The sequence below is a fragment of the Ammospiza nelsoni genome, chromosome 8 (genome assembly GCF_027579445.1).
Source record: "Ammospiza nelsoni isolate bAmmNel1 chromosome 8, bAmmNel1.pri, whole genome shotgun sequence".
NCBI lineage: Eukaryota > Metazoa > Chordata > Aves > Passeriformes > Passerellidae > Ammospiza > Ammospiza nelsoni.
Genome location: NC_080640.1, coordinates 17,611,561 through 17,636,685, shown reverse-complemented (window position 1 = coordinate 17,636,685; position 25,125 = coordinate 17,611,561). Strand labels below are relative to the sequence as shown.

General features: G+C 37.6%; 1 protein-coding gene across 1 annotated transcript in view; it reads right to left on the bottom strand.

The window, feature by feature from the left end:
- Window positions 1–5,234: 5,234 nt before the first annotated feature.
- Window positions 5,235–25,125, bottom strand: part of ERCC6 (ERCC excision repair 6, chromatin remodeling factor) — a 43,130-nt gene continuing 23,239 nt past the window's right edge. The window contains exons 8-20 of the mRNA XM_059477411.1: window positions 19,801–19,971; window positions 19,180–19,356; window positions 17,682–17,798; window positions 16,179–16,274; window positions 14,220–14,438; window positions 13,393–13,503; window positions 12,839–12,958; window positions 11,715–11,809; window positions 10,013–10,158; window positions 9,224–9,925; window positions 8,407–8,608; window positions 8,006–8,084; window positions 5,235–7,593 (exon numbers count right to left, since the gene is read on the bottom strand). Of these exons, the coding sequence (XP_059333394.1) occupies window positions 7,165–7,593; window positions 8,006–8,084; window positions 8,407–8,608; window positions 9,224–9,925; window positions 10,013–10,158; window positions 11,715–11,809; window positions 12,839–12,958; window positions 13,393–13,503; window positions 14,220–14,438; window positions 16,179–16,274; window positions 17,682–17,798; window positions 19,180–19,356; window positions 19,801–19,971 (2,664 nt within the window). The 3' untranslated portion in view covers window positions 5,235–7,164. The remainder of the gene's footprint in view (window positions 7,594–8,005; window positions 8,085–8,406; window positions 8,609–9,223; window positions 9,926–10,012; window positions 10,159–11,714; window positions 11,810–12,838; window positions 12,959–13,392; window positions 13,504–14,219; window positions 14,439–16,178; window positions 16,275–17,681; window positions 17,799–19,179; window positions 19,357–19,800; window positions 19,972–25,125) is intronic.

The following is a 25,125-nucleotide window of genomic DNA, read 5'->3' as shown; positions in this document are numbered from 1 at the left end:
GGCCAGGTGTCAGCGCGGAACAGAAGAGCACCGCACTTGCGAAACCCCCAGCCTTTCAATTTCAATAGGCCGTCTCTCTCTCTTTTTTTTTTTTTTTTTTTCCTTCAGCCGAAAAAGGTTTTGATTTGGAGATTGCTGAGCCCAGGTGATGTTTCCTGTCGTTGCCGTAGCAATAAAAAGTGTACTGGGACCTGGGCGTGAGCTTCTGTACTTCCCTGCTGCGGAATGCCCGGGATCATCGCCGGCCCCTTCCCCGGCTCCTTCCCATCCGACAGCCCGCGGAATGCCCGGGATCCCGGCCCCTTCCCGTCCCACAGCCCGCGGAATGCCCGGGATCGCCGGCTCCTTCCCATCCCACAGCCCGCGGAATGCCCGGGATCCCGGGCACTTTCTCCGGCATCTTCCCGTCCCACAGCCCGCGGAATGCCCGGGATCCCGGCCCCTTCCCGTCCCACATCGGACGCTGGTGCGGCCGCAGTGCCGGGGCTCGGCCGGGCTGCAGGACGGAGGCTGCAGCTCTCCAGGCACAAACTCCGGCCCTACAGCGGCCCATGGTGAGGAGGCTTTAAGGACAGAGTCTGGGGTTCTGCTAGTGCACTGCAGCAAGAACAGCCAGGCTTCCATGTATTCAGGGATAGGGGCAGGAATACACACACATTCTGACGAGCTATTTTAAGGCTTAACTTAACCCAGAGTCAACTAGCTTTCAATAATTTGCCTTTCCCCCCACCCATTGGTTCATTAAAGGGATTCCACACCCTCAAAGAAATACTAAAACGGAAAATCAGCCCAAACGAACCAACCCCAGCCCTAAGGATCCTGCATAGTCGTGCTTTTCAAGGCTGTCTGGCAACTTACAGAGGAGCACATAGAGCTTCCTGATGGTTCGTGCAGCAGTGCCTGTTCTTCTTGTGCCACACTGTGCTGTGTTCTCTTTCCTGGCAGGAAAATATTGGGAGATATTTTGTGGGGCAGATAAAAATGTCTACTGGCTCCTCTGCTTAGCCCCACGATGTCAGACAGGAGTATTTGCATTGAGCAACCAGATGGACCTATAGGATAATAAGGTGGGGAGAAAGAGGCCACAGCTCCACACAGTCCTGAATTTTTGCCCCATGAAGTGCAAAAGATGAGTGGAGGAAAATGAGAAGCAGTGATGGGTCAATCAGACCAGTGTAAAGAGCACTGTTGCTGCACATAAAACTTCAGCTAGCTTTGATCCTCAAAATTCTCCAGTTGTCTTGAAAGGGCTGCAGGTATCTCAGCTCATGCCTAACAACAGTGCTGAATAGAACACTACCCATTCAGCTACCTGCCTGACAACTTGGAAAAAGACTAGTAAGACAGGAGAAATCATCGCTACACTGTTTTTCAGTCAACCTAAAAGCTTTGCTCCCCCTTCACTGCTTTTTCACATTCTTATCCGCACAAACTCTACCGTGCCCTTGGGTCTCTTAATTTACTCCCAGTATTCTCTCTAGGCATATACCTTCATTCTTACTCTCATGGTGCTGCTTCCAGACATTAATGCCTGGGAACACATAGCTAGGGTTCCCTAAGAACCTTAACTCTGCCCCAGAGGCAAAAATTTATGAAAAAAATCCTCTCTGTTTAATATAAGCTGGGACTACAAACAACGAAATGCCTCTATCGTAGTGCAACTGCAGAAATTTCAGCCTACAGTTAGCCAAACATAACCCACTGAGTGCTGTGTTCTTTTATTTTCATATTTCTGATTAGGCAAACAACATAATGAAAGCCTCTCTCCCTATTCTTCTGTAAGACTGCATGACTCACCACTTATGTAAGCCTTATGCAGGAGTTGGTCATAGCTCCTCTGATGATTCTAAGTCCTGGTTTGCAATTAGTGCAAAGCTTCTACCTCCCTGTTCTGTACAATAAAAATAGGTTCTCTCAACTTAGGTGTTGTGAGCAGTGTGGCTTTGGGAGCCCAGGAAAAGCTGTGGCTCTGTAGGGAACTATGATAGGTAGTTCACTTAAAATTTTAGGTAGATTCTCTAGAGTTCAGCATTGGCATTGCTTTCCCTTCTCTCTCAAATGACTGGATGAACAGCTTGTTGGGTCTGAAGAGTTCACAATCATCTGGCTCTCAAGTATAGTGCATGGGTAGCAATGGGGATATTTATTGCATGGCCTGCCACATTGTCTTTGATGCCATTGTGGTGAATCTAGCATAACAATATTGAAAAAGCATGGTTATTGCATGGGTAGAGCAGGCTGGAAGGTGCTTTTTAACACAGCTGCCTGACACTTCCTACGTTTTCTGTGCTGGTTCTGTAGTTCCTAATTGAATGACTCACAACAGGTCTATTCTTTCTGGGGAAAAGAAGATTACTTTTCTACTCTGTGAGTGAAACAATGATCCTCTGCAGTCTCCCCCATGTTTTTCAGGCAGGGAGCAAGAACATGAAGTGTTTCACTCAGTTCCGTAGCAGCTTAGGCCCATTAAAAAAAAAGAAAAAAGGAATGGCCCTTGCATGAAAGATGTCAGACTCCTCTTTTAGTGGTAGGAGAGGTAGCAAAACCACGCCCACCAGAACAAGTTAAGAATTACTAAGGAAAGCTTCATCTACCAAGTTTCAGGTGAAGGCACAGGACTGTAGCACATCAGCAATACTGTGTGAAGCAGGAGAGGTGACATCACCCCAGAGCCCAGAATAGCAATCCCGTGAGGGTGGGTAGATGGAGAGAGCCACTGAGTTAGTAAGCATTTAGTATATTCAGCATTTAGTCTCAATGTTGGAACATGGATATTATAAATGGCCCTAAGTAGCAGAGTGTTTTTACCATGTATCTAAGAGATAAATAAATATCTCTCCCAGAGGAGATAAACTCCCAAGTGCAGACTCGCCGGCACATCCTGACTCCTAGACATGTGTCCTATGCAAGCCCTTCAAAAACTGCACTCTCAGCAACTTTCTGTGATAGTTTTGTGTAACTTAGAATTGCTGGGTTAATGATCTAGACAATAAAATACCATATTACCTGTTTTTCCAACCAGGGCTTCTTTGTACTGTGCTATCATTTCTTGAAGCATTTTTGAAAGATGTGTTTTTTCCCTATAAAGACTGCATCCATCAGATGGAGAAACCAATGCAGGAATTAGAGTACCCAGAGGTTTACAGCAGAAATTTCAGACATTCCTGTTCCTAAAAGACCAGGCAGGTAGATTACTCCACATTTTAAATCAATCTCAGTGACTACGTTACCAAATGTAAAACATGAGGGAAAATTGGGAAGAAATTTAGTAATTTCTTAGCCCATACATTGGAAATATGCCAAATTTAGATAAAATTGCTTAGGGTCTCTTAATATTTAATTATTTTATCATCTTTATATATCTTTTGAGAAGGCACAAGAGCACCAGCAGCACAAGAGGCATTGCATCATTTTTCCTTGCTGAATCACTGATAGAGCTGTTCCACTGTTCCTTAACACCTCCTCCCTTCAATAGAGAAAACTGCTTAAACTGTAATGACTGGGTTTTACATATGAATCACAGCAGTATGCAAAAAGGAATTCAAGTTAGATATTATCCCCACAGTTTAATTATTCATCTACCCAGTTCCTTATTTTAAAAATAAAATTATTTTGGATTAGAAGAAAAAGAAAACAATCAAGTTTCTCCCTTCTGTTATAGCCCATTGAAAGGCAGAGAATTGCAGCAGTAGAAGACAGCAACATTTAGCCAAGTTTAGCAATCTTGGAATCAAAAGCAAAGCTGACCTTATGACTTGAGTACAACTGTCTATAGGTGACTGTCACCTGAAGCCAAAACTTGCAGATGTAAAACCCTACTTCTTTATAGCTTTATTTGGAGGATGATTTATTATCTGCAACAGCCTCAATTCTCCACATGGTGCAGCCCTTTGAGAAGAGGCTGAGCCACAGACAGAAGTTAGGCATTTAAAAATACCATTTTTAATCACCATTTCTAACCAATCTATCCATTCAGCAACTTACATTTCTTTTGTGGTGGGTCATTATTGTCCAGAAAAGTCAAAGGCCTACAACCTTTAGCTAAGTCTTTTTTTCTCTATGTCAAAATTTAGTTCTATACCAGAGATGTGTTGGTTGGCTATACATCTTCAACAAAAGGTTGAACAAAGGAGAGTACTTACACAGGAGAGTAAGCACCTGGAATAATGTAAAAGGAGGATGGGATGGGAGGACAAGGGAAAACATCTTCATAAGCAAGATGATTTTTTTACCTTCCCCTTTACAAATATGGCTTGAAACCAAAAGGAACAATTATGATGTTTTAACTTCTGCAGTTAAAGTATCATTTCAGCAGGTTTTACCTAGGCAGTGTACACAGTTCCCACAACTGCTTACTGAGAAATCAAAGTTTTTGCTATTTAGCTTTCTAGATTTTTATTCAACTGTATTTGTCTGCTCAGCTGTGTGGATGGTAGGTCACATCCCACAGTAGCATGGTGTTCAGCTTTTAGCATCTTTACAGGAAAGATATTTTCAGTAGTTCTTTGTGGTATGCTTTTTTAAATTTAAGTTTATAATCACTGTTCCATGCTGACACATCTTTTATTAGTAAGATTTAGTGGTTTTATTCCCAGCTTTATTCCTAAATTAACATCTGTATTTTGATTTTTCATTATCCCCTTTTTTTACTGAGGTAAGAAAACAAAATATAAGAACACACACATTCCACATAAGTGATTTTTGGAATCATGCACAAATAAAGTAGAAACTACCAACTACAGCACTGGGTACTTGGAAACTGAGACAGCTAAAATACAAGATTTGTTTAACTATGCAACACTGTTAGTGAGGAACTGCTTCAGGTATTCTGTGAAGATGTGAAAGGAATTCACTTTACACAGGTAAAGCTAAATCAACAAAAATCAGATGTTTTATGGACTGAAAGTAGAATTTTTCTGAAATAACTCTACTACATTAAAATGAATAGTAGCTATATTATAGTCTAGGAAATCTTTTATCTATAAATCAGTAAATCTTTAATCACATGCTTTTGAGATCAACTACTTACAGATATTTTTGAGTATTATATTAGTACTTCTTCAGTCCTTAAAGATTTTCAACAAATGCAAGTACTGGAAAAAAGCTAGTTAGGAATTTGAAATTGTATGGATAATGGAAATACAATTAAAGATAATATGAATCATTTGGTCAGTGCACAGCATATAGGAGAAAATGCCCATTCTTCCCAGTGCCCAATGACTTCTAGAACACACTTTTGTTTTTCCTTTTTTAATAAGTCCATAAAAGCCAATAATTTATAAAAAGTACATGCAAGTCTATTTACATTAACAGATCAAGAAGCTGCAAAGTCTCCTTAGTATACAGGAATAATGTCTTTAAAATGGGAGTTTAAATAAAACAGGACACCAAAACTAACAGCTAAGGTGACAACAGCAACTTTGCTGACTGCTGAATTCCTGGTTTGTTGCTGGGATAAAAGATGGGGATATGACACCCAAACCAATTCACAGTCTGCATAGATATGAAGAAAACAGAAAATTGGTTTGTTTTTACTCTTTTTCTGATGAATTTCAAGTCATATCAACAGCAGTTGCAGCCCAAGTTCCTTGTTTCACCTGTTTTTGAAAGAGGGAATGTAAGTGAATATAAATGGGATCAGAGAAAGAGATGTTATGAGAAGTCCCATCTTCAAATGCTGTTAGGAAAATAAACATTCTTGAATTGTCTGTCCTGTCTAAATCCAGCCTCTGAAAAGCCAAGAAGGATAATTTCTTGCAAATCTCTACAGATCCTTTATCACTGAGCAAAAATAAGAGGAAAAGCAATTGGAAGTCTCTAAAAGGTTGGTTTTTTTTACAAAAAGAAAGTTTGTATTCTTGTTTCACCATTCATCTTAGAATATTTATATTTCCACTTAAAGTAAACAAGATAATTTCATAGTGAACAAAAAAGCTAAAACTAGCTCAGCTTTCCATAGCTTAGGGATAGGAAGGACATTAGGCATAGGTAACTATTCCTAGTTTAAGCCATACAGTAATTCAATGTTGCTGCAACCATGTGGTTTTCTTCTCAAAATCTGTCCACATTTTCCACTTTAAAATTACCTTTTGTAGTACACGAGTGCCCTGAAGACAGACCCAGTGTTGTACTTGGATTTGCTACAAATAATTGGTGTTAAAAGTCTCTTGACAGTTGGGTAAGTTCAAGTTTTCCCTACCCGTAGATGAATGACATCTAACACTGATATATGCTCCAACTATGCCCAAAAATGATTATGGTGAGTAAAACACAGTGACACCCTTCCCCCTCTGACCAGCTAACACTCCAGTCTATATCAAGGTATCAAATTTTAAGTGGTGGGAGGTAACTGGCCATAAATCACAGTGAAACATATGAACACTTAGTAAGTCCACAACCTGTGACAAACATAACAGTTACTGTCTCCTCAGTTTTAAAAAATACTGTAGAGCAAACAATTGCCAGTGGTATATGGGATTGTAACTGGATTGCTGATGATGGTGTTAATGGGTGCTCTGGAATTTAGTAAGTTTTCCATAATTGTCAATTGTCAGTTAACTCAATATCCTGCTACACTTTCAACTTTTTGTGATTAAACATCCATGGCATTAGAATTATTTCCCGAGTTAGTAAAACATTACAACAAAATTCTCAATACTGATGCAAGTTACAGAAAATTATTCTGATGCACTTGTCAGTACAAGTGAACCTCTCATGCTAACTACAATCATCTCCCCTCTGCCCTTTTTTTTCTTTTTTGATGGCACACTGTGTGCCCTATGGCCATTCAAGTAATAAACAGGAAATCAAGGAAGTAGTTTTCCAAAATTTCACAGAAATCAAAGACTTACAATCCACGGTAACATCCATGGATCTTATTGTAATAAAAGGTCAGTATATGCTCTTCACCCCATTTATATTAAGATTTCTTTTGAAGAAAAGGTGCTGATAGTTTGTATTGTTTCATCTATGAGGTAGATGGCATTTTTATATAAATAGTATAAATCAGAAAGTAAGTTAGCTTTAAGCCTGCAACAAGTCCTGCACCACTGACTGTATTCAGGAATACAAAATACTTCAAAATTTTCCAAGTCACACAGTGTTTCTCCTTAGAGAGGAGAACGGTGCTCAGCTGTACAGAGAGGCGCCTTCACTGATGGAGGGTCACCGGAATTCCGGCTTTAGCCTCCAGACCCCTTCCCCGTTGGGGCTCCTGTGGAAGGTGCAGATGTTGCGGAGCAGCTCTCTGAAGACGCACGAGTGCTCTGCAGGCAGCTTGGACTCAAACTCCTGCAGCAGCTCCCGGGTGCTGGCCTCGCCGTCCACGCGGGCCTGGAACGCCAGGAAGTTCCGCAGATCCACGAGCAGCTCATCGTACTCCGTGGAACCCGGGACTGGGGCGGGTGCTGGCTGATGGTTCTCATCGCCCTCATCCCTTGTCTGCTGTGGTAAAACAAGGTGGTTTCTTGCCCTCATACGAGCTAATAAAGATGAAGAGTCCAGAGCACTGGATGACGATTCTCCAGATTTTCCATTGAAGTGCTCACTGGAACTAGACTTCCTTATATTTTGTTTCTTTATTGTATCTCCATCCTGCAAATAAACACACAGACTATGGGGAAAATTGCATTTTGAGACCCACAGAATTTATTAAACAAAATCTGCCTGTTGTTTAGACCTAAATAACAAATACACCACTTGGTCATCTGAAATATACCATAAAGAGGTGATGTATTCTGGTCTCAATTTTAGAACTTAAGAAGCAAAAGAAAAGCGTTGCTGGTTTTGAGACAGATAAGCAAACCATGGTGCAATTTGTGACTGCTGTACCTAACTACACTTCATCAAAACAAAAAATCAGAATCACAGGTAAATAAAAATTCTAGAATTCTATATAATCATACAACAAATGTGTATGACACATCTAAGTCGGATTTATCACATAAATCATAACAATTCACATATATCAGCTATTAAAACTAAAATGTTAGCTTCTGCTTCTTACCTTCTGCTTCTTTGAAGCTGATGCACAAGTGGAATGTGAAGAAAGCAGCATGGAGTTTCTTTTTTGGCCAAACCGACTCCTAAAAACGCATGAAAGAATTAACTCTATGAAACATCCTTCTCAAAATGACTATGACAGTTTTTCAAAGACAGACTGGGTTTTTGTTTTAGGGTTCTCAAGAGCCCTCTACTAAGTTCTCTCTTCTTCTGTGCAACAATAATGCTTTCTTTGTACTTCAGAATGGACTACCTATGCTTGTAATATGCTTTCATGTCTATGTTAAATATAAAACATGCATGACTGATACAAGTTACTGCAAATACTAAGACAAAAAATGTATATCTTTAACATCCTATGCAACTCCTCTGGTTTTGGGAAAGCAGAGTGAGAACTGAACTCACTTTATTCCTGATGGTGCACCTGAGAGTCCACTCGTGCCTGTCCAGGTTGGCACACCAGAAGCAGCTCCTAAACACTGCTGACGAGAGAGTCTCAGGGCTCTCAAGGCGTCCTGGGCCACTCTGCTCGCTTCTGCCTCCTCCAGCACATGATCTGCATTGGAGGCATCCATAATGGCATCATGCTTCATAACACTGTGTACCCCTAAAACCAGAGGACAAAAAAGGTGAAGGAGGACATTTCTTAATTTCTGTGAAAATCAAATACTCACTTTTTAAGTGAATGCCACAATTGCATTTTTCCTTCTTCAGGGTAATTATATTAAGTACATCAGTATAGTAATTTCTAATGAGAGAACCCCCTTCTTTATCAGTTAAGTAATCAATCTGACAGCAAATCACTTCTGGTGTGCTGATGAGGTCATTATTCACAACAGACCTGGCAATTATGTGGGCAAATTGATCATTTCCATTGTTATGGACAGGACAGGCAGAAGTGAAATCCTTGTGTAAATGAAGGTGGATTACATCCTGGAAATATCCAGGAGAAACACTGCATATACTTCTATATCCAGAAATGCAGATCTCTCTAAACAGTTTGTGCCAAGGTAATTAGCAAATTTGTAACTGGAATTAAAGTCAACTGGAATTAAATTTAAATTAAATTTAAACAATGAACATTTTAACTTTCACTAAAGTAACAGAATGAACATGGTTTTTATTGCAGCTCTAACCATCAGAGTAACAGATCTGCTCTTTCCCTCATTTGCATAGGTTTTATATACATCTGTTTAGTCAGCAGCCAAACAACAACTGTTACCTGATTTTTTGAAAAGTTTCTGCAAGACATAGTCATCATTTTTCTTTGAGTCCTGCTCTTCACTGTTCTCCCTTCTGTATTGCTTTTGTTTCACTAGATGAGGAATGCGCTTTCCTTCAAATTTGGCATCTTTGTGATGTTTCTTCTTAGACTTATCTCTGTGGCTCTCATGTGACAGCACATCCACCTTGTGCTTTGTTTTTGAGATGCACTTAAAATGATTATTATCAAATTGCCCATCTTCAGTTTTAGCATCCTGTTTTTCCCAAGAGCTAGCTGCATCACAAGTGAGGCTGAGATCTGTCCTGGCATCTGCATTAGCTGCACCATCTCCCTCACCAGCCAGATCATCTGCTGTCAGACCTTCTGCATTCTCTGCAGAGCCTGCACTGCATGGCACTGACTGGGACATGCATTTCTCATCACTTTCCAAGCATTCCTCCTTGCTTTCATTGAATGAGTTTGTATCAGCAGCAGCTTGTGCATTATCTTTCGTGTAGCTATTTTGGTCAAAGGCTTCCGAGGTTCCCTTGGTTTCCTCACTTGCCTCTACTGCTTTAGAAGAAGAATCTTTCATGTGTGTGGTGGAATAGGAATTGGAGGATTTCTTCTTCTTGTGTGAGCTGCTTTCTGCAAGATGGACATCACATTTAGAAGTGCCATTAGCAGGTGGCTTTGGGACTTGAACATCTGAACCAGTACCTGAGGGATGAAGAAAATTAGTATCCATTTAACAAACAATTAAGACATTTTTTCTTCCAAACAAACAGAAAAAAACCCCCCACGTACCTGCAAAAATTGCACTTGTTTCTGTCCCCTGAGACACATCTGGGCTGTTCAGAGTAAATAGTTCATAAAGGTCATTGGATTTGAAGAAGCGATTCTGCTTAGGGTCTTTCAGCACTCTGTTTGTTAAAAACTGTTTGAAGATTTGTCTAAAAAAGAAAACAAATATTTGGTGCATGAAACAATGTCTAGCGATGTTTAAGTACTGAGTACAGTACTTAAACAGAAAACTATAAGCACAAACATTACCCTGCAGAACAATTAAGCAGTGGGAAGACGATGTTAGTTTCCAAAAGACCATCTTGAGTTAGTAACTTTCAAACAACCAAGTAAATTGTTAAACACAGGGATTTATTATTTTGCAACAACCCCATAACACAACAGGTAACCACTATCCTGAGATGTCCTATGAGGCATCCCTTAACTAAGCAATAAATAACTTCACAGCTAGAACTTTTTTGTCCATTAAAATTGAAAAGCTTGCATATGTAACAATAAAATAAACAGAACGCTCCTGAAAAAAAAAAAAATGTTGTTTTTATGGGTTCAATTGATTGGAGGAAACAAAAGCAGCAGAGTAGCTCAGTCTGATGGTGATGACTGTATGACAGACACTGAAAAGGGGAATCAGACTTGTGGCTGAGAAGAAAAGAGCCCACCTACAGAGGACCAAAAGGAACAAATCTGTACAACACTGCAAGAATCTTCTAGTATTGGTAAAACTGCTTCTATGCCATGTCTGTAGTATATAGTGCCTAAAGCAAAAGCTGTTTTATTCTGTACAAAAAGTACATCCCTAAATAGAACTGGAAATAGTTCTTTCCAACAGTTTTATCACACTTTTGGTTCTGCTGAGATTAGGCTAGGAAAATATTTTTAAATTCAGTGGTCAAAAAACTAAGTTTTCATTTACAGGCAAGAGAACACAGGAAAACAGTAAGCATGGGCATTTCATGATTTAGAGCTTTTTGTTCTTCTGAATTTTCCAAGAAGGTATTTCAGTTCTGAAGAATGAAGTCCAGACACAGGATTCCCATGTACATTCATCTGGAATTCATGTGAGTGAAGCTAACTACTGAGAAAGCTGAATGGCAAAGCAAACCAGAAAGATTTCATTGATTTTGAAATACAAGCACTTCAAAGGCTTTAGCTACACTTTGGAATAAATAACATGAATATGACTGGTAGTTATTGGGATTTAATTCTTTCACTTTGGAATGAATTGGGAATAAAATCAAATTGGGTTTGCACAGTAGTAAATAGATCTATGTACCACATACATCTTGATACATCCCAAGGAGAATATAAAGAACTTGATGATTTGAATTTGCATTTCAGACTATTTGAGTCTCATGTTGTGAATAAGGTGCTCACTGTTTTCTGTCTATGCCTCATACTATGTTTTACAGGGAATTCTGGATGTGCTGGACACAGCTGCTGGAACAGACTGGTAAGGTAAATTTAGCACATGTGTCTTGCTGCTAGGGATGGAGCAGTACAGCTGGAAGTCTAGTACAAGAAAAAGGTTCTCCATTTCTCAGTAGAAACTTTCAGAAGTTTTCCATGGTGTGCCCACCATGACCAAGGTTGGGGATTAGAAGCAATGTGTGGACATGCACAGTTATGTCACTGTTCCACCACCTTGGACTTGCTAAAAGCAGTTTCCTGAGCATGCAGCTATATCCAAGAAATCCTTCTGACTGACCTGTGGTATATCTTCTCCTCAATGGTCCCTGCAGTGAGCAGCCTATACACAGTCACCTCTTTCTTCTGGCCTATCCTCCAAGCACGTTCCCGAGCCTGGAACACAAAGGTTTGGTTACCAGATATGAGCCTCTCCAACGTGGCTGGCAGAGAGACAATGATAACACACTTTCAAACTTAGCTTGGACATTTAACAAATACTTCAAGAAATGGCATTTCTAGAGCATACGATAATTAACTCAGCAAGAGAGGAAAAAGATCTAGAAAGTCTCCAATTGTACCAATCTATGCAAAAATTACCAATACATAGATTATGTTAAGATCAGAACTTTTATCTAGAATATGTACTTTACATAAACTTATTCCAGAAGGAAATTTCCCAATAGAGTGTTAATACACACCTTTCCTTTGAACTTTTCTTCTTTAACTTAAATGAAATCTTTCCTACAAACATCTTGAACCAACCACTATACAGAGCAGTGTAAGTCAGACACTTGCAGATCTCAGAGCTACATAGCATTTCTATAAAAAAGCTTTTTCCTCTCAAACTTGTAAGCACAATATAACTGCTACATGATTTGATAAATCATGTAGCAGTTATATTGCTTACCACACTGTGAGATAAGATGAGATAATGAACAACTTCTAAAAGCTTAGAGCAGCTCTCTAAGGTCACAGCTACATATCATTATCTAGTGAGAAAGTCAATTTGAGCAGCATCTGCTCTCCTCTTCTCACCCTGCATTGTCACCACCGACAGTCCTGCCTGTTCAAGAGCTTGCACAGCTGTACTTTCCCTTCAGAAACATCTGGTTTATTTATTTTAAAAACACAGGCCATTTGAACTGTTTGTTTGACTGCACTGTAACTGACTACATGAATCAACAGGACTGAAGAGTGGTAAGGTATAACAGCATATAGGGGATGTGGTGGGAACCACTTAAATTGGCTTTGCCACAAGAGTAATCATAATGTGGAGCTGCACCCTAAGTGACCATTGCTGGGAACAGCAACTTAGGAAAGAGCAACATAGTGCTTTAACATTATTTGAGGAGATAAATGTCATTTCAGCTTCAGTTTTATTCCAACTCAGCTGGTAAATGGAATGTAATAAATCAAACTCACCTGTGTGTCTACACTGGGATTCCAGTCAGGATCATAAATAATAACCCGGTCAGCACCAACCAAGTTAACTCCAATGCCACCAACACGAGTTGTTAGAAGAAAAAGAAATATGGATTTGTCCTATGACACAAGAGAGAATTTACTAAAGCAAGAAACAGCAAAATGTAACATTAAAAAAAATCTTCCTGGCTTATTTTATCAGCATTATATGCAAAGATGCAAAGGAAGCCAAGAGAAGAAACACATTTCCTTGCTTGTCTAGTATTTCTTTTGACAAATACAACTAGTCTGATCTAAATTTCATTTACTGTTATCCAATAAAACTGCTTTTCCCCCTTCTCAAATGTGTTTCTTTCCTTAGCAGAAAACCCAACTTTATGAAATAAGAGATTACATTTTCCCCTCTCTCACAAATACAGGGGTTTCATTTCCCTGAACTCCTCAGTTTTGGGTCTCCAACCTGAAGAAGTATATTTAAAAATAGAACAAAAAGGAATGGAAGAACTCGATCATACTCATTAGTATGTATTCATGTGTGGGATGGAACATCTCACCTCATTGTATTTTGTTACAAGAGGCTGTCTGGAAGCTACTGCTGTGGTGCCATCCATCCTGAGGTAGGAATAGTTTCTGTATCTCACAAAGACTTCAAGTATCTGCATCATCTGTGGTGATGGAAAAGATTTAATGAAATCCAGATGTGAAGACTGAGCATCTGTATGATGAACCTGTAAGAATTTCTAGCACTAACTGCAGTGTCAATCAAACAAACAATGAAAAACTTGAAACATTTTCTTAAATGACAGAAAACCAACTTATGTAAATGGGGCAAAAAAAATTCACAGCTGAATGCAGCGGAATATTTGAGCTTGGTTTGGAAGTCCAGGGCCATGGCTTCAAGTTAATTAAATGGGCTGGTGTGCAGCACCCCAAGGAAATCCACAGAAGGAAGACAAAACTGTGAGTACACAGGGAAAACAAAGGTCAGTGTCTGTGCCACTGTCCCAAAGGGAGCAATCCTGAGGATCAGAGGTGCACAGGCACCACACAGAGCATGCAAAGTGACACCAACTGTGTCCTGGAACTACACAGCAGGGACAGCCTGGGACCATGTGGGCACAGCTGAAACAGCTTTGACACAGTGTATTGAAACTGGGCCACTGCCACAATGCTGTGTCATTTCAGTAAAGCTTACTGAGTTTGGGAACTGGTCACTGATTATTCCAAAGACACCAGTCATTTCAGTAACTTTGTCAGTAAGACACTGATTTTATGAGAAAGACACTACAAAAGGTGGTTCTACTTACACATTTTTTGGAACTCTCACACACATTTTAAGTAATAGTAATAGCTAAAACTAAAAACAATTAGCTCATCTTACCTGTCTTGACTGAGTAAAAAACAGCACTCTGTGACCTTGTTTGTGCCATATTTTCAGCAAGGATTCTACCACTATCATTTTTCCAGAACGTTTCCAATATCCAAACTGATTTGGATCCTCTGCTTCAGCATCTGGCACACTCTTCAAAAGTCTGGGACTATCAGCAACGAAGTCAGGGTGATTGCAAATCTTTCTCAAAGTTGATAGTCCTAGGAGAATCTAAAGAATACAAGAGAAAAATATTTCTTTTTTCATGACAAATACTTGTCTTTATGGCTTGTGGAAAAAAAAAAAAGAGCAATAGATTAATCCACTAACCATTAATGTTTATTTTTAATAATGTTTTCATGCTAATACTTGCTTAAGGGAAAGTTTTAGGAAAAATTAGTACAAAAGAAAGTGATTGAAATTTTATGTACTTGGGAGCCTATCCTGTTAAGGGAATTCTGCAACAATATCCACACTAGTAAAACCAGTCTTTACCTAGCTGTTAGGCCATGTTTTTCTCACTCAAAAGGAAAAATGCCATGAATTTGTTTCTTGAAACAATGAAATTATCATGTCTTTCCTTCCAACTCCTATCATATTAGCAGGTAACTTAAGACAGACCTTAGGATAGTCAGTATGTCCACCAGAATGCAAGATAACAAAGAATAAATGAATTAACATATTTCAACAAATATATAAAACTGAAATTACCACTTTTGAGGCCATGTTAGGAGAGTTCTATTCAGTTATTAATTCAATAATATTATAAGTGTTATTTATACTTCTGAATATTCTGAAAAATGAACTAGCTTGAAACAATGAATCCCTCAATCTTTTAGCACTACAAGCTGGATGAGCCTGCTCATAATTTATGGTTTGTTTTTACAATGCTGTTTTTCAGCTGGAATTTGCTGTTGTCATCACAGAATATCTAATAAAAGCATTGACATTTCCTGTTCAAAATTTTCAGATCCCTAGTAAATATGATAGCCCATTTTGTAACATCTTAGGTAAATTTCTGCAGAGTCTTGTACGAGTCATCTCTAAAAGAACAAGCTCCTTAAAGAAATTTTCACTGGGATAACTAAAATGGCTATGCACTTGAAAAAACTTGTCCTCTATACCTTTGTGAGATCTGGTAAATTAAAAAAAGTCAAAACAGTAAAAAGGTCAATGTGTTCTGTGTATGGGACTGCAATATACATGGCCATGCTGACCATACCGGTGACTGGAGCCCCTGGGTATGCAGAGAGAATGGATTTCACAGCTCACAAGACAAGAAAATATGGTGAACTACACATTATAGCCAACACATAATATCTCTCCTCCTACAAACAAGGGCTAAAATGGAAGGGAGACACATCCATTGCATGCATAAAAATGTCAAACAAACCAGATGTGTGCAATGGAGGATTCCACAGCAGATTCTACACAGGCAGCAGCAGCCAATTATGCCTTCCACTTGGCCACAGCAATTTCAACACTTACATCATGAGGATGGAGGCTGAAGATGTTGAGAAGTGACTAGTCAGACAGTAACAAGGCTGTTTGCTTATTTGCTCTGCTTTCTGTTAATACTGTGAAATCATAGCAAAGTTATCACACCTGAATTGTACTCCCAGAAGTAACTATGCTTTTCCTTTGTTTCACTTGGGCAATTGGTTAAAAGCATGAATACAGTTACCTACAACAGGTCATCCAAAAAGCCAGAATTTGTTCCCAAGATCACAAACATACTGGGAAGCTCATTACATTCCTACTTTTATCTGGTCATGTCACTACATATGGATCACTAACTCAAACATATTTCATCTAACATTTCTGAGAAAAAAACCAGACAACTACAAAAACTGAATAGAGATCACTGTGTTTGCTTCCCCTACTGCTCAGAATTCAGCTAGAAGAGTGCAAGGGCCAGTCCATGATTTTATCCATCCAACCATATCTGTCAGTATCCTTATTAATGCCCACCTGCATGTCTCCATTGAGAATCTGGTAAACTTCTTTAGAGTTGATGTAATTTTGATAGATTTGACGCTGCTCCTCTGTCAAACGGCAAAAGAGGACCTACAAAACAAACCAACCACTCAAGCCCAACCTGTGGGAATTTCAGAATTTTACCATGTGCTACAATGAAAGTTCAGAGATGTGTGACATACAGAAAAAACTAAGTCAAAAGATACTGCACAGAAATCACTAGAAATAAAAAAAAAATAATTTAGAGAATGAACATGATCATTAAGATGAGTTTCATGAGGTTTTATGTGCTCTTTCCCAGTAGTTAGATCTTCTTCTCAAATCACTTTAGTTTTGGAAGTGCTGCCATTTTCTAGTTTTAATGAGGTAAAACTAGAACTGTGCAATGTTAGCATTCTCTCAAAGCTGTTTATAGTCAACTCTTTCCATTGTGCATCTGTCACCTCCCTTACAACTTGCAAATTTTTAGAAGTTTAGCAGATGTGGTCTGTCCTGTCTTTAGACCTTAAGCATGAAATATAATGATTTCTCAGGTGCTCTGATGGGCTAAAATTGAACAAAATCACTTCCTTGCATCCTGCAAGGCACCCAATATTATGCTCTATATCAAACTGATGTAGTGCCCTGTGACTGGCAAGAGCAAAAATCAAATTTATTTAAACTGTCTATGATCACATTCTTTTGATATCTAGATATTAAGAAGTTGGTTAAAAATAGTATACAGAAATTAAAAAATTAGTTAAAAAAAGATCATTAGGCTGCATATACACAGTATGGCCTATTTATTTATTATGTACCTTTCAGCAATGTTTTACAAAGACTTAACATGTCTACTTCTCTTTAAAGTGGGAAGACAGGAAGGAGTCAGAACAGAACATAAATTCCTGAAGCACTGAAACCTGAAGAAGAAGCTAAAATAATTACAAGTGACTATTTGTAGGAATTTCTGTTAACCAATACCTTCCACCTCCTCTACTTTGAATGAAAATGTTTCCTAAAGAAACGTTCCACTTTGTAGTAGAGCAAACAAATTTGACACCACAAGCCTAATATTTTGAAAATTTATTATAATGTATAGGCCAGCTAGCTTGCAATATGAACAACTGCCAGCAAGTATTTCTGTATTATTTGCTGCCCAAATTAATCTTTCTACGACAGGAAACAATGCTGAATTGTTTCCTGCTGTAAAAAAAGGAAACAGACAGACAACTCATTTCAATGCACTTGAGACCCAAGGGGACAGCATTAAGTAGCCCTGACTACACTTCATCTACCCTTTACTTTTTAGATAAGTGAACTCATACAGACCCTGCAAGACAGCAGTAATTTAATACTCAGTACAATCATGAAAGAATATGAATCTTGAAAGCTCTGCTCCTTATCTTTAGTTAAACCACCACTTTATCTGCTACTAGCACAAATTATCTCCACATTTTCATCAAAGACTGAGTTTTGGGGAGAGTGAGGACTCAGATCTAGTTGTGAAAATAAGCAAACCTGTTCATTTTTATCTGGCAGTGAAAGGCTCATTTTTACATCAGCCTTCATTCTTCGCAGCAAGTAGGGGTTTATGGTGTCCCGTAACACACAGGCACACTTGTATGCAGTTTTTACCTGAAAAAAGGAAGAAAAGGCACAAGTTGTATTTTGGTTCTTGATATTAATTCTAGCAACTAGCAAAATTATATAATCAGCAATAGGAAAATACTAATAAAATTAGGTAATAAAAAATTTAAAATTTAAAAAATAAAATAAAAAGAAATAAAATCTATAGTTACATGTTCAACACAACATGAATTGCAATAAAATTCATGTTAGCAACAATAAAACTGAGTAAGTAAGGCTTCCTCAGATACATCAGATTTGTCTTTAAAAGAGACCAAAATAAGATATTTAATTTAGAAACCAAAGAAAGAAGTGACTATAAATCAGTACAAAACCAAGATCCTCATGAAAAAGTGCTAATACATATAGTAAGGATCAAAAAAGAAGCCTGCAGCAATGATGGTGGTTACCAGACAATAAGTGAAGATTAGTGCACACTTGAGACATCTAAAAAAAAAAATCGGTACAAGAAAATCCCCATGATGACAGAAACTGAAAGTCACTCTGGCCCTAAATGGAGAATACAGTTCTATAAGGGGTAATGGATGTGTGTATTAACTGTATTAACTGTAATAATGGCTAAAAATACCTGAATTTGTATTAAAACAAGACAATAAAAAAAATATTGATATATAAAAACAATTGAAAGGCCAACTTAGTAAATTACTAATATTTATACAAGAGAAGTACCTAAACTTGAAAAGAAAATAAAACTTCAGCAATGCATGCATGGAAAAACTGTGTTAGTAGTTAGAAAGATACAAACAGTAGTTAGAAAGATACAAATTTAATAGTATTTATATGAAACTTAGTCTGTAGATTATGATGCAGACAATTTATTTGCTATCTAGTTAAAAATAGAAAAACATTTAAGCTGTCATCTGAGAATCACAACTACAAAGATTAATAGACACTTATTCAAAATAATTTCCCAAGTAATTTTTTGCTTTCAAAATTAGTTTATCTACTTCCAGACTTCCAACACCTAATTACCTTTTTGAAATAAAAACTGTTTCTGAACTGGTTTTAAGAATTCTACTTACTGCATAATTTGCCAAAGCTTGATATTTGATCTATTTAAATACATTAAAATGTGGAATCAGTCACCTTCCACTCCAATCTGTTTATCTTCATATCAAAGAATACTTTTAATGACCTAAGCTTTAAGACTTTTGACAAGAAAACCTTGTATATAAAGTGCACTCCTGTATAAATGAAACAGTCTCAGTTGAATGATTTTTTTACACAAGCAGCAGTAATGCATACACACATTTTTCTGGTTAGTGTCCAGAAACATACAGCATTAAGTACATTTAGAAGTTGGTTTAGAAACAACAGTAACAGCTGGAATAGTTTCCTTCAAGCAAAATGATATGTTGGATGCATTTACCTGGACAGGAGAGGCATTGCAATATCCTCCCATGGTTATTGGGACAGAAAACTGCTCCATGAACACAGGGAGGGTTCCCAATTTTCCTGGGAATATAAAGTCAAAGAGGGACCAGAGCTCCTTTAGGTTATTTTGCATAGGGGAGCCAGACAAGATGATTCGATGGGGTGTGCGGAACTATTAATAAAAACCACAAAACCAAAAGAAAGTTATTTTCATGGTTACTGGTGTGTCCTGCCTCCTACTTCAGAGGATATTCAACTTCACCAACAATAAATTCTCATGCCAAAATATGTGGCCTCACACTCATGAAAAAAACAGATTTCTGCAATACATTGTTCATAAACTGTTAGCAGAAAATTCACACCAGCAATCTGACATTTATCAGTACTGGTAAATTACTATGCAATTTAAAATTTATAATTTTTTTCCTCTACCACACTTGTGTAAATTTACCCATGTAAATTCATTAGAAAAGTAAAGTAAGTTAAATAGTCAAATACAGACCATTGTGATGTATGCTTTTATTCTTTTTTAATGATCAAACATATATTTTTATGATAGGCTACTAGACATTGAAACCTCCCTCCAGAGCACATACATTTCTTTTTTATAAAGTACCTGCTTGCATGCAAGTGTGACTGCAGCATTTGGATTTCGGATTTTGTGACCCTCATCCAGAATGACATAGTGCCAATCATATGTGTGGATGTTGTCTTGCATCAGACGAATGTACGAGTAAGATGTAATTAAAATCCCATGGCATGAAGCAATTTCATGAATTAATTTCACCTAAAAACAAAAGGTGAACATTGTCAGTGGGACAGAATCCTCAGACCTACACACACACAGATTTGCTATCCAAGGTATGTACACAAAGTATTATGAAACCAGATCTATAATTTACTTTGCAATGAAAATAAGAATATGCAAGATTTTGATTATATTATTCTTAGCTCATCTGTGAAAGAATGAAGCACTTGAATACTGTGTTACAGCAAATCAGAATTTACCAAAAGCCTGGTCAGAAGGAAAAAATGGTTTTTATTTTCAACTTTTTAAAGGCAATGTCTGAAAAAGCAAACATTGGATTTGATTAAGGTAATGGGTTTCTTCAAGTTCTCCTGTATTTGCTTCACAAACCCAGCTGTGTGTACTGCAAGCAAGAATGTTAGAGGAAAATTAAACAAGTGAAATACTGAAAAACAAATACAAAAATATATTTGTTTAATCCTAAATTCTGTCTAAATTTTCTCATTATAAGACTAACATAGTTGCTACCAATCTTCAAATTTTGTGCTTCTCTGGTAAGCTTTAACCTTCCCCCAGGTTTTTACTAGCCTTTTTAGCTGCAAGTTATGTAGGGCAGGGACAGTCTACATAATTTTTGACAATGTTCAGGACTCATCTTTATTACAGTTATCCTCCATGTATAAATCTAGAAGACTTAAACAAGAGATGATGAGAAGGGAAAAACAGAAAGTACAACCACCACTAAATTTGCTGAAGTAAAGACAAACCCCTTATTACTAGAAGTGCCTTTTAATTAAAACACAGCCCACAAAAAACAATTAAAAACCAAACAAAAGAGAAAAACCCATGTCAAAAAGTAAGATGGTGTCAATATCCATGACCTTTTACTGTAAAATTACTTACACACACCCCAAGATTCAAAAAATTCTTTTCACTGTTCAAGAATATCTGCTTTCTGATTATCATCTCCTGATAAAACCACAACACATTATTTAATGTTGGTATCACGAGTCTCAAGAGAATATGTAATCTTTAGAATAATTTGTATTACAGACAGAACAGGATTTCTCTGCAGGTGTGGACATCCACAGCTTAATTCTACCTGGTACATTATCCATAGTCTGCAACTTTTCTCAAGTCTCAGGAATGGTCTGTCATAGAATATTGTAGACATCACTACCCAAACACTTAAGACAAATCATCTCGGGTGATTTAAAATTAAAAGCTTGTAAAATATGTAACCTCTCCTAATTTTTGCAATTAATAGGGTATGTCTGCAATTAGCCTGACTTACAGAATGCTACACTCTTGTCATTAAAAGATGTTTTGTGAAAGTGCTGCTGTTATTATGGAGGCTCAAGAGACCAATCCCTCCTAGAGGGCAAACAGTGGACTCGTAGAAAACAACAGCCATAAATCACGCTGTCAGGGAGCAGAGAGAACAGAAGTGAAACACAGGCACATGAAGGCCATTCATTGTAAACACACCAAGGCAGAATCCTAGTCAGGATTTACTGAACCTGTAATTAATTAAAGTTTCCTTCAAGCTAAATTTTTAATAAACAAGGATTTGTGCTGACAATGAAGAAACAGAAGAACACAATTTTATCAACTCACAGTACAACAATTACTAAGTCTCATTTTACTGCATTGGGTACCTTTTCAAGGTTGCCTTCCCTTTAAGTGCTGTTCTTGGAATAATTCTAAATATTTTAAAATATGCTAATGGGTATAATATTGGATACAAACTCTTGAGGGTGTGGTGTTTTATAATTTAGGCTATTTTACAATATTTTGCATATAAAATATATTAAAATATAAAATACGAACACACACAATATATATAATTTATATACATATAATTTCTTTAATCCACAGTTTCTTCATTTAGTTAGATTAAGGCATGTCTAAATTTTATTTTTTCTCTGGAAATACACTATAATGAAATATTTCAGGTCATGCACTGTTACACTAAGTTAAAAAAAGTGTGCTTGAGAGAGTCAAATCCTACTAATGCCAGATTACACAGCAGTTACCTAATTCTGAAATTCTGCACTCTGGCCTTTATCTGATGCTAATGAATAAGAGGAACATGTGAGTATATTGAGTAATTATGAACTTGCATTTTTGGTTAGCACAGTACTTCAGGCCTTTACAGTTCAGGGACAGTATTTTCTCCCAACCTTAGGTGGCAAGTTGATGGCGTTGCCTTGTCTTCACTGGAGCACAGGAGATGTACAAAGACTGGATGAATTTTGGCAAGCACCATTTCTTACAGCTAAAAGGTTCATTATTTATTCTCAGGACATATCTCTAAGCAAATGCTCTTTTTCCTCTTAATACCTCAATGTACCTACAAATGTTTTTCTGAAGGTACAAAAACAGGACAATTTTTAGGACTGATGTTTACAGAAGTAAGATTTTTTTTCTTTTTTTGACAGTATTTTAAAAATATTTAAGAGGACATGAAATCGGAACTCTTATGTATTGTTATTAAAAAAAAGGTAATTTTCTTAGACCAAAATATGTATGTTAAAACTGAACTTAAAGACATAGACTAGTGACAGCTACAAATTTCACTAAACATTCAGCTATCTTTGAAGCAAGCATGAAGTCAGAGATAGTATCTAGTCACTTATCCAACCATATATAATTTGTGAATCAAAAGTGCATTCTTCAGCAGGCTTATCACCATCTCATAACCAACCACTGGGCCTGGGGATCCATAAATTCAACATATAAAACCTCTTTATTATTTTCTTGCCCCAACAAAAATCCTAAATGGCACCACGAAGAGGCTTCGAAAGAACACATTATAATTTTTAATGATGTAAAAGTTGCAATAAAAAGAGCTAAAACACTTATTACATATTCAACAAGAATGCTACTTCTTGGAGCATGATACTCATTTTATCTGAGTCTGGTCCTTAACTCAGAGCCTTTTCCTAAAACACAAGTTCCATATGCAATCATACAGGTAACTGCAACCTCTGAAATTGACTTTTCTACATGTAGATTATGGACTCTACTGTGAGGCTAGAAGGTCTAAAGTTTTCCATGTGTAAAGTCATCTTGAAGTAGATGGTTTCACAGCTGCAAGCATCATGAACTTGACAATTACTTTCTAGGGCTGCATTGTGTGTCCTGCATTTGACCAGAATAAGGGAATGCAAAGTTACACATTTACAAACAGTACGTGACTAACATCAGCAGGAATTGTTAACCTCAGTGATACCTCTTCTAAAGATTAGGAAATTAAAAGTTCAGACTTACAAAATACAGCCTCCTTCCATATGTGATATGTTAAACACCATCACCAAAGTTCATGTTGCCTCTTACATTCTATGATTTACAAATGCTCATGTGCCAACAGAAGTTTTAAAACAACAGAACAAACCATGGTAGGAGCTTAATAGCATAAGACAGCACTTCAGGACATTTAGCCATAAATGCTATACCTTGTTCAAACTGAAAGCTGACTTTACAGGGGAAGGCTATTACTTAAAATCTGATTCCACCTACTGCTCCAACTTAAGCACATTTATCATCCTAGAAAAGCTAAATAACCTTTGTAATCACAAATAATAATAACTTTTAAAAAGAGCAAGTTTTACATTTCATCTGAATGCCTTAAACAAGCTCTGAAGTCTTGGAAATCTCTCCAGTTTGCTACTGTGTTTTCCTTCCATCATCTAAAATATCAAACTGCCTGCCCCTAGATAGCTGAAGGGCATTAGTCATAGTCCAAAGAGTGAAATGGGAAATTTATACTTCCCTCCTTTACTGTCAAAATTTTCTACCACTGTCATTTTAGAAAAAGAATGAGTGTCTCTTTTGAAGCTTTGCATATGCTAAAAACTCCACAAATATTATAGCAGTGAAATTTCTCAATGACCGAGCTGAAACAGGCTGACAAGATTTGCAGCCAATCTGGTGCTCAAAATTCAGGCTGTTATTTCACACTATTCATGTGAAGATCCTATAACTGCCTGCAAAGAAAACCAGAACAGACTGGTAAAAAAGTAAAAATCAGAGAACCGTTCACTTACCATGTTGCTCAAAGTCCATTTGTAACACTAAAGAAGTGTCACTAACTGAACAGCTTTGGAAGTACTGCCTAGAATCAATTTATGATGAAGCAATCAGAACAGATGTCTTCCCTACTCTTCACTGTCAAGTGAAATACTTCTGTGGGCACCTTTGAAGAGCTGGGAGACAGGCTCTTGCATCAATGCATGTGCATCTTAGAAGGTACACCAGAAAATGCCTATTCCTAAAACTGTGTTATTCCACCAATATTGAAAGATTTAGCATTTGAGAAGATTTCAGGATTCCTGACAATGTTATGGGAAAAATTACATCCATCCATCTCACCTAAAACATCAACTTAAATTTTATCATACGAAACTTCAGGTGTTGTGTGTTTCTGCTATGAAACACTGTCCTGCCTAATGGGATATCTGTCATTGCTTAACCCTTTTTCTCTGAAATTCTCATCCAATAGTTTTACAATTAATCTTTGTCCTTAGAAATCACCTATGCCTCTTTCACAGACTTGTAGAGAACAAGCTGCAATACTGGGTTTTACCACAACCTGCTGGTCAACCACTACAGGATAAGGTAGTCCTCAAAATCCATTAAGATCTTTACTGTCTGACATTCATTTAGTCTGGAGGACAATCATGTTCCTCCACTGGTACAGAAAATTGCCCCCTCAGAGGCTGAAATGACCTTTCTGACTCCAAAGCTGATAACAAAGTTCTGTTCCTCAATCCTCTCCTGGAGCTGTCCAACATGAAACTCTTCTCATTTACTTTAGGATAAACTAAGATACACAAATAGAACAGGTGAATCCTGGAATTGCCTGTTAATTCCAAACAAGCCTGTGCCACACTGAGACTACAGGTGAACAGGGAGTTGGCTTTTGGCTAAGTAAAATTAATCTCAAAGAACTTATGCAGTTTAACCACTCTTTTAATATTTATTTAACTTAACTTATTCTTTTATGTCTTATGCCAGAGCTCAAAGGCAGAATGGTCCCTGGACGAGCATTACAAAGTTAAGACATGCAAAAGTGGTCTTCTGCAATACCATAGTTTATCAGCAGAGGGAATTGCTGTAAGATCAGAACTAAAATATTCATAATGTATTTTGAAAAGAAATCCTAGGCAGGAGTAAATCGCCTGTCCTGTA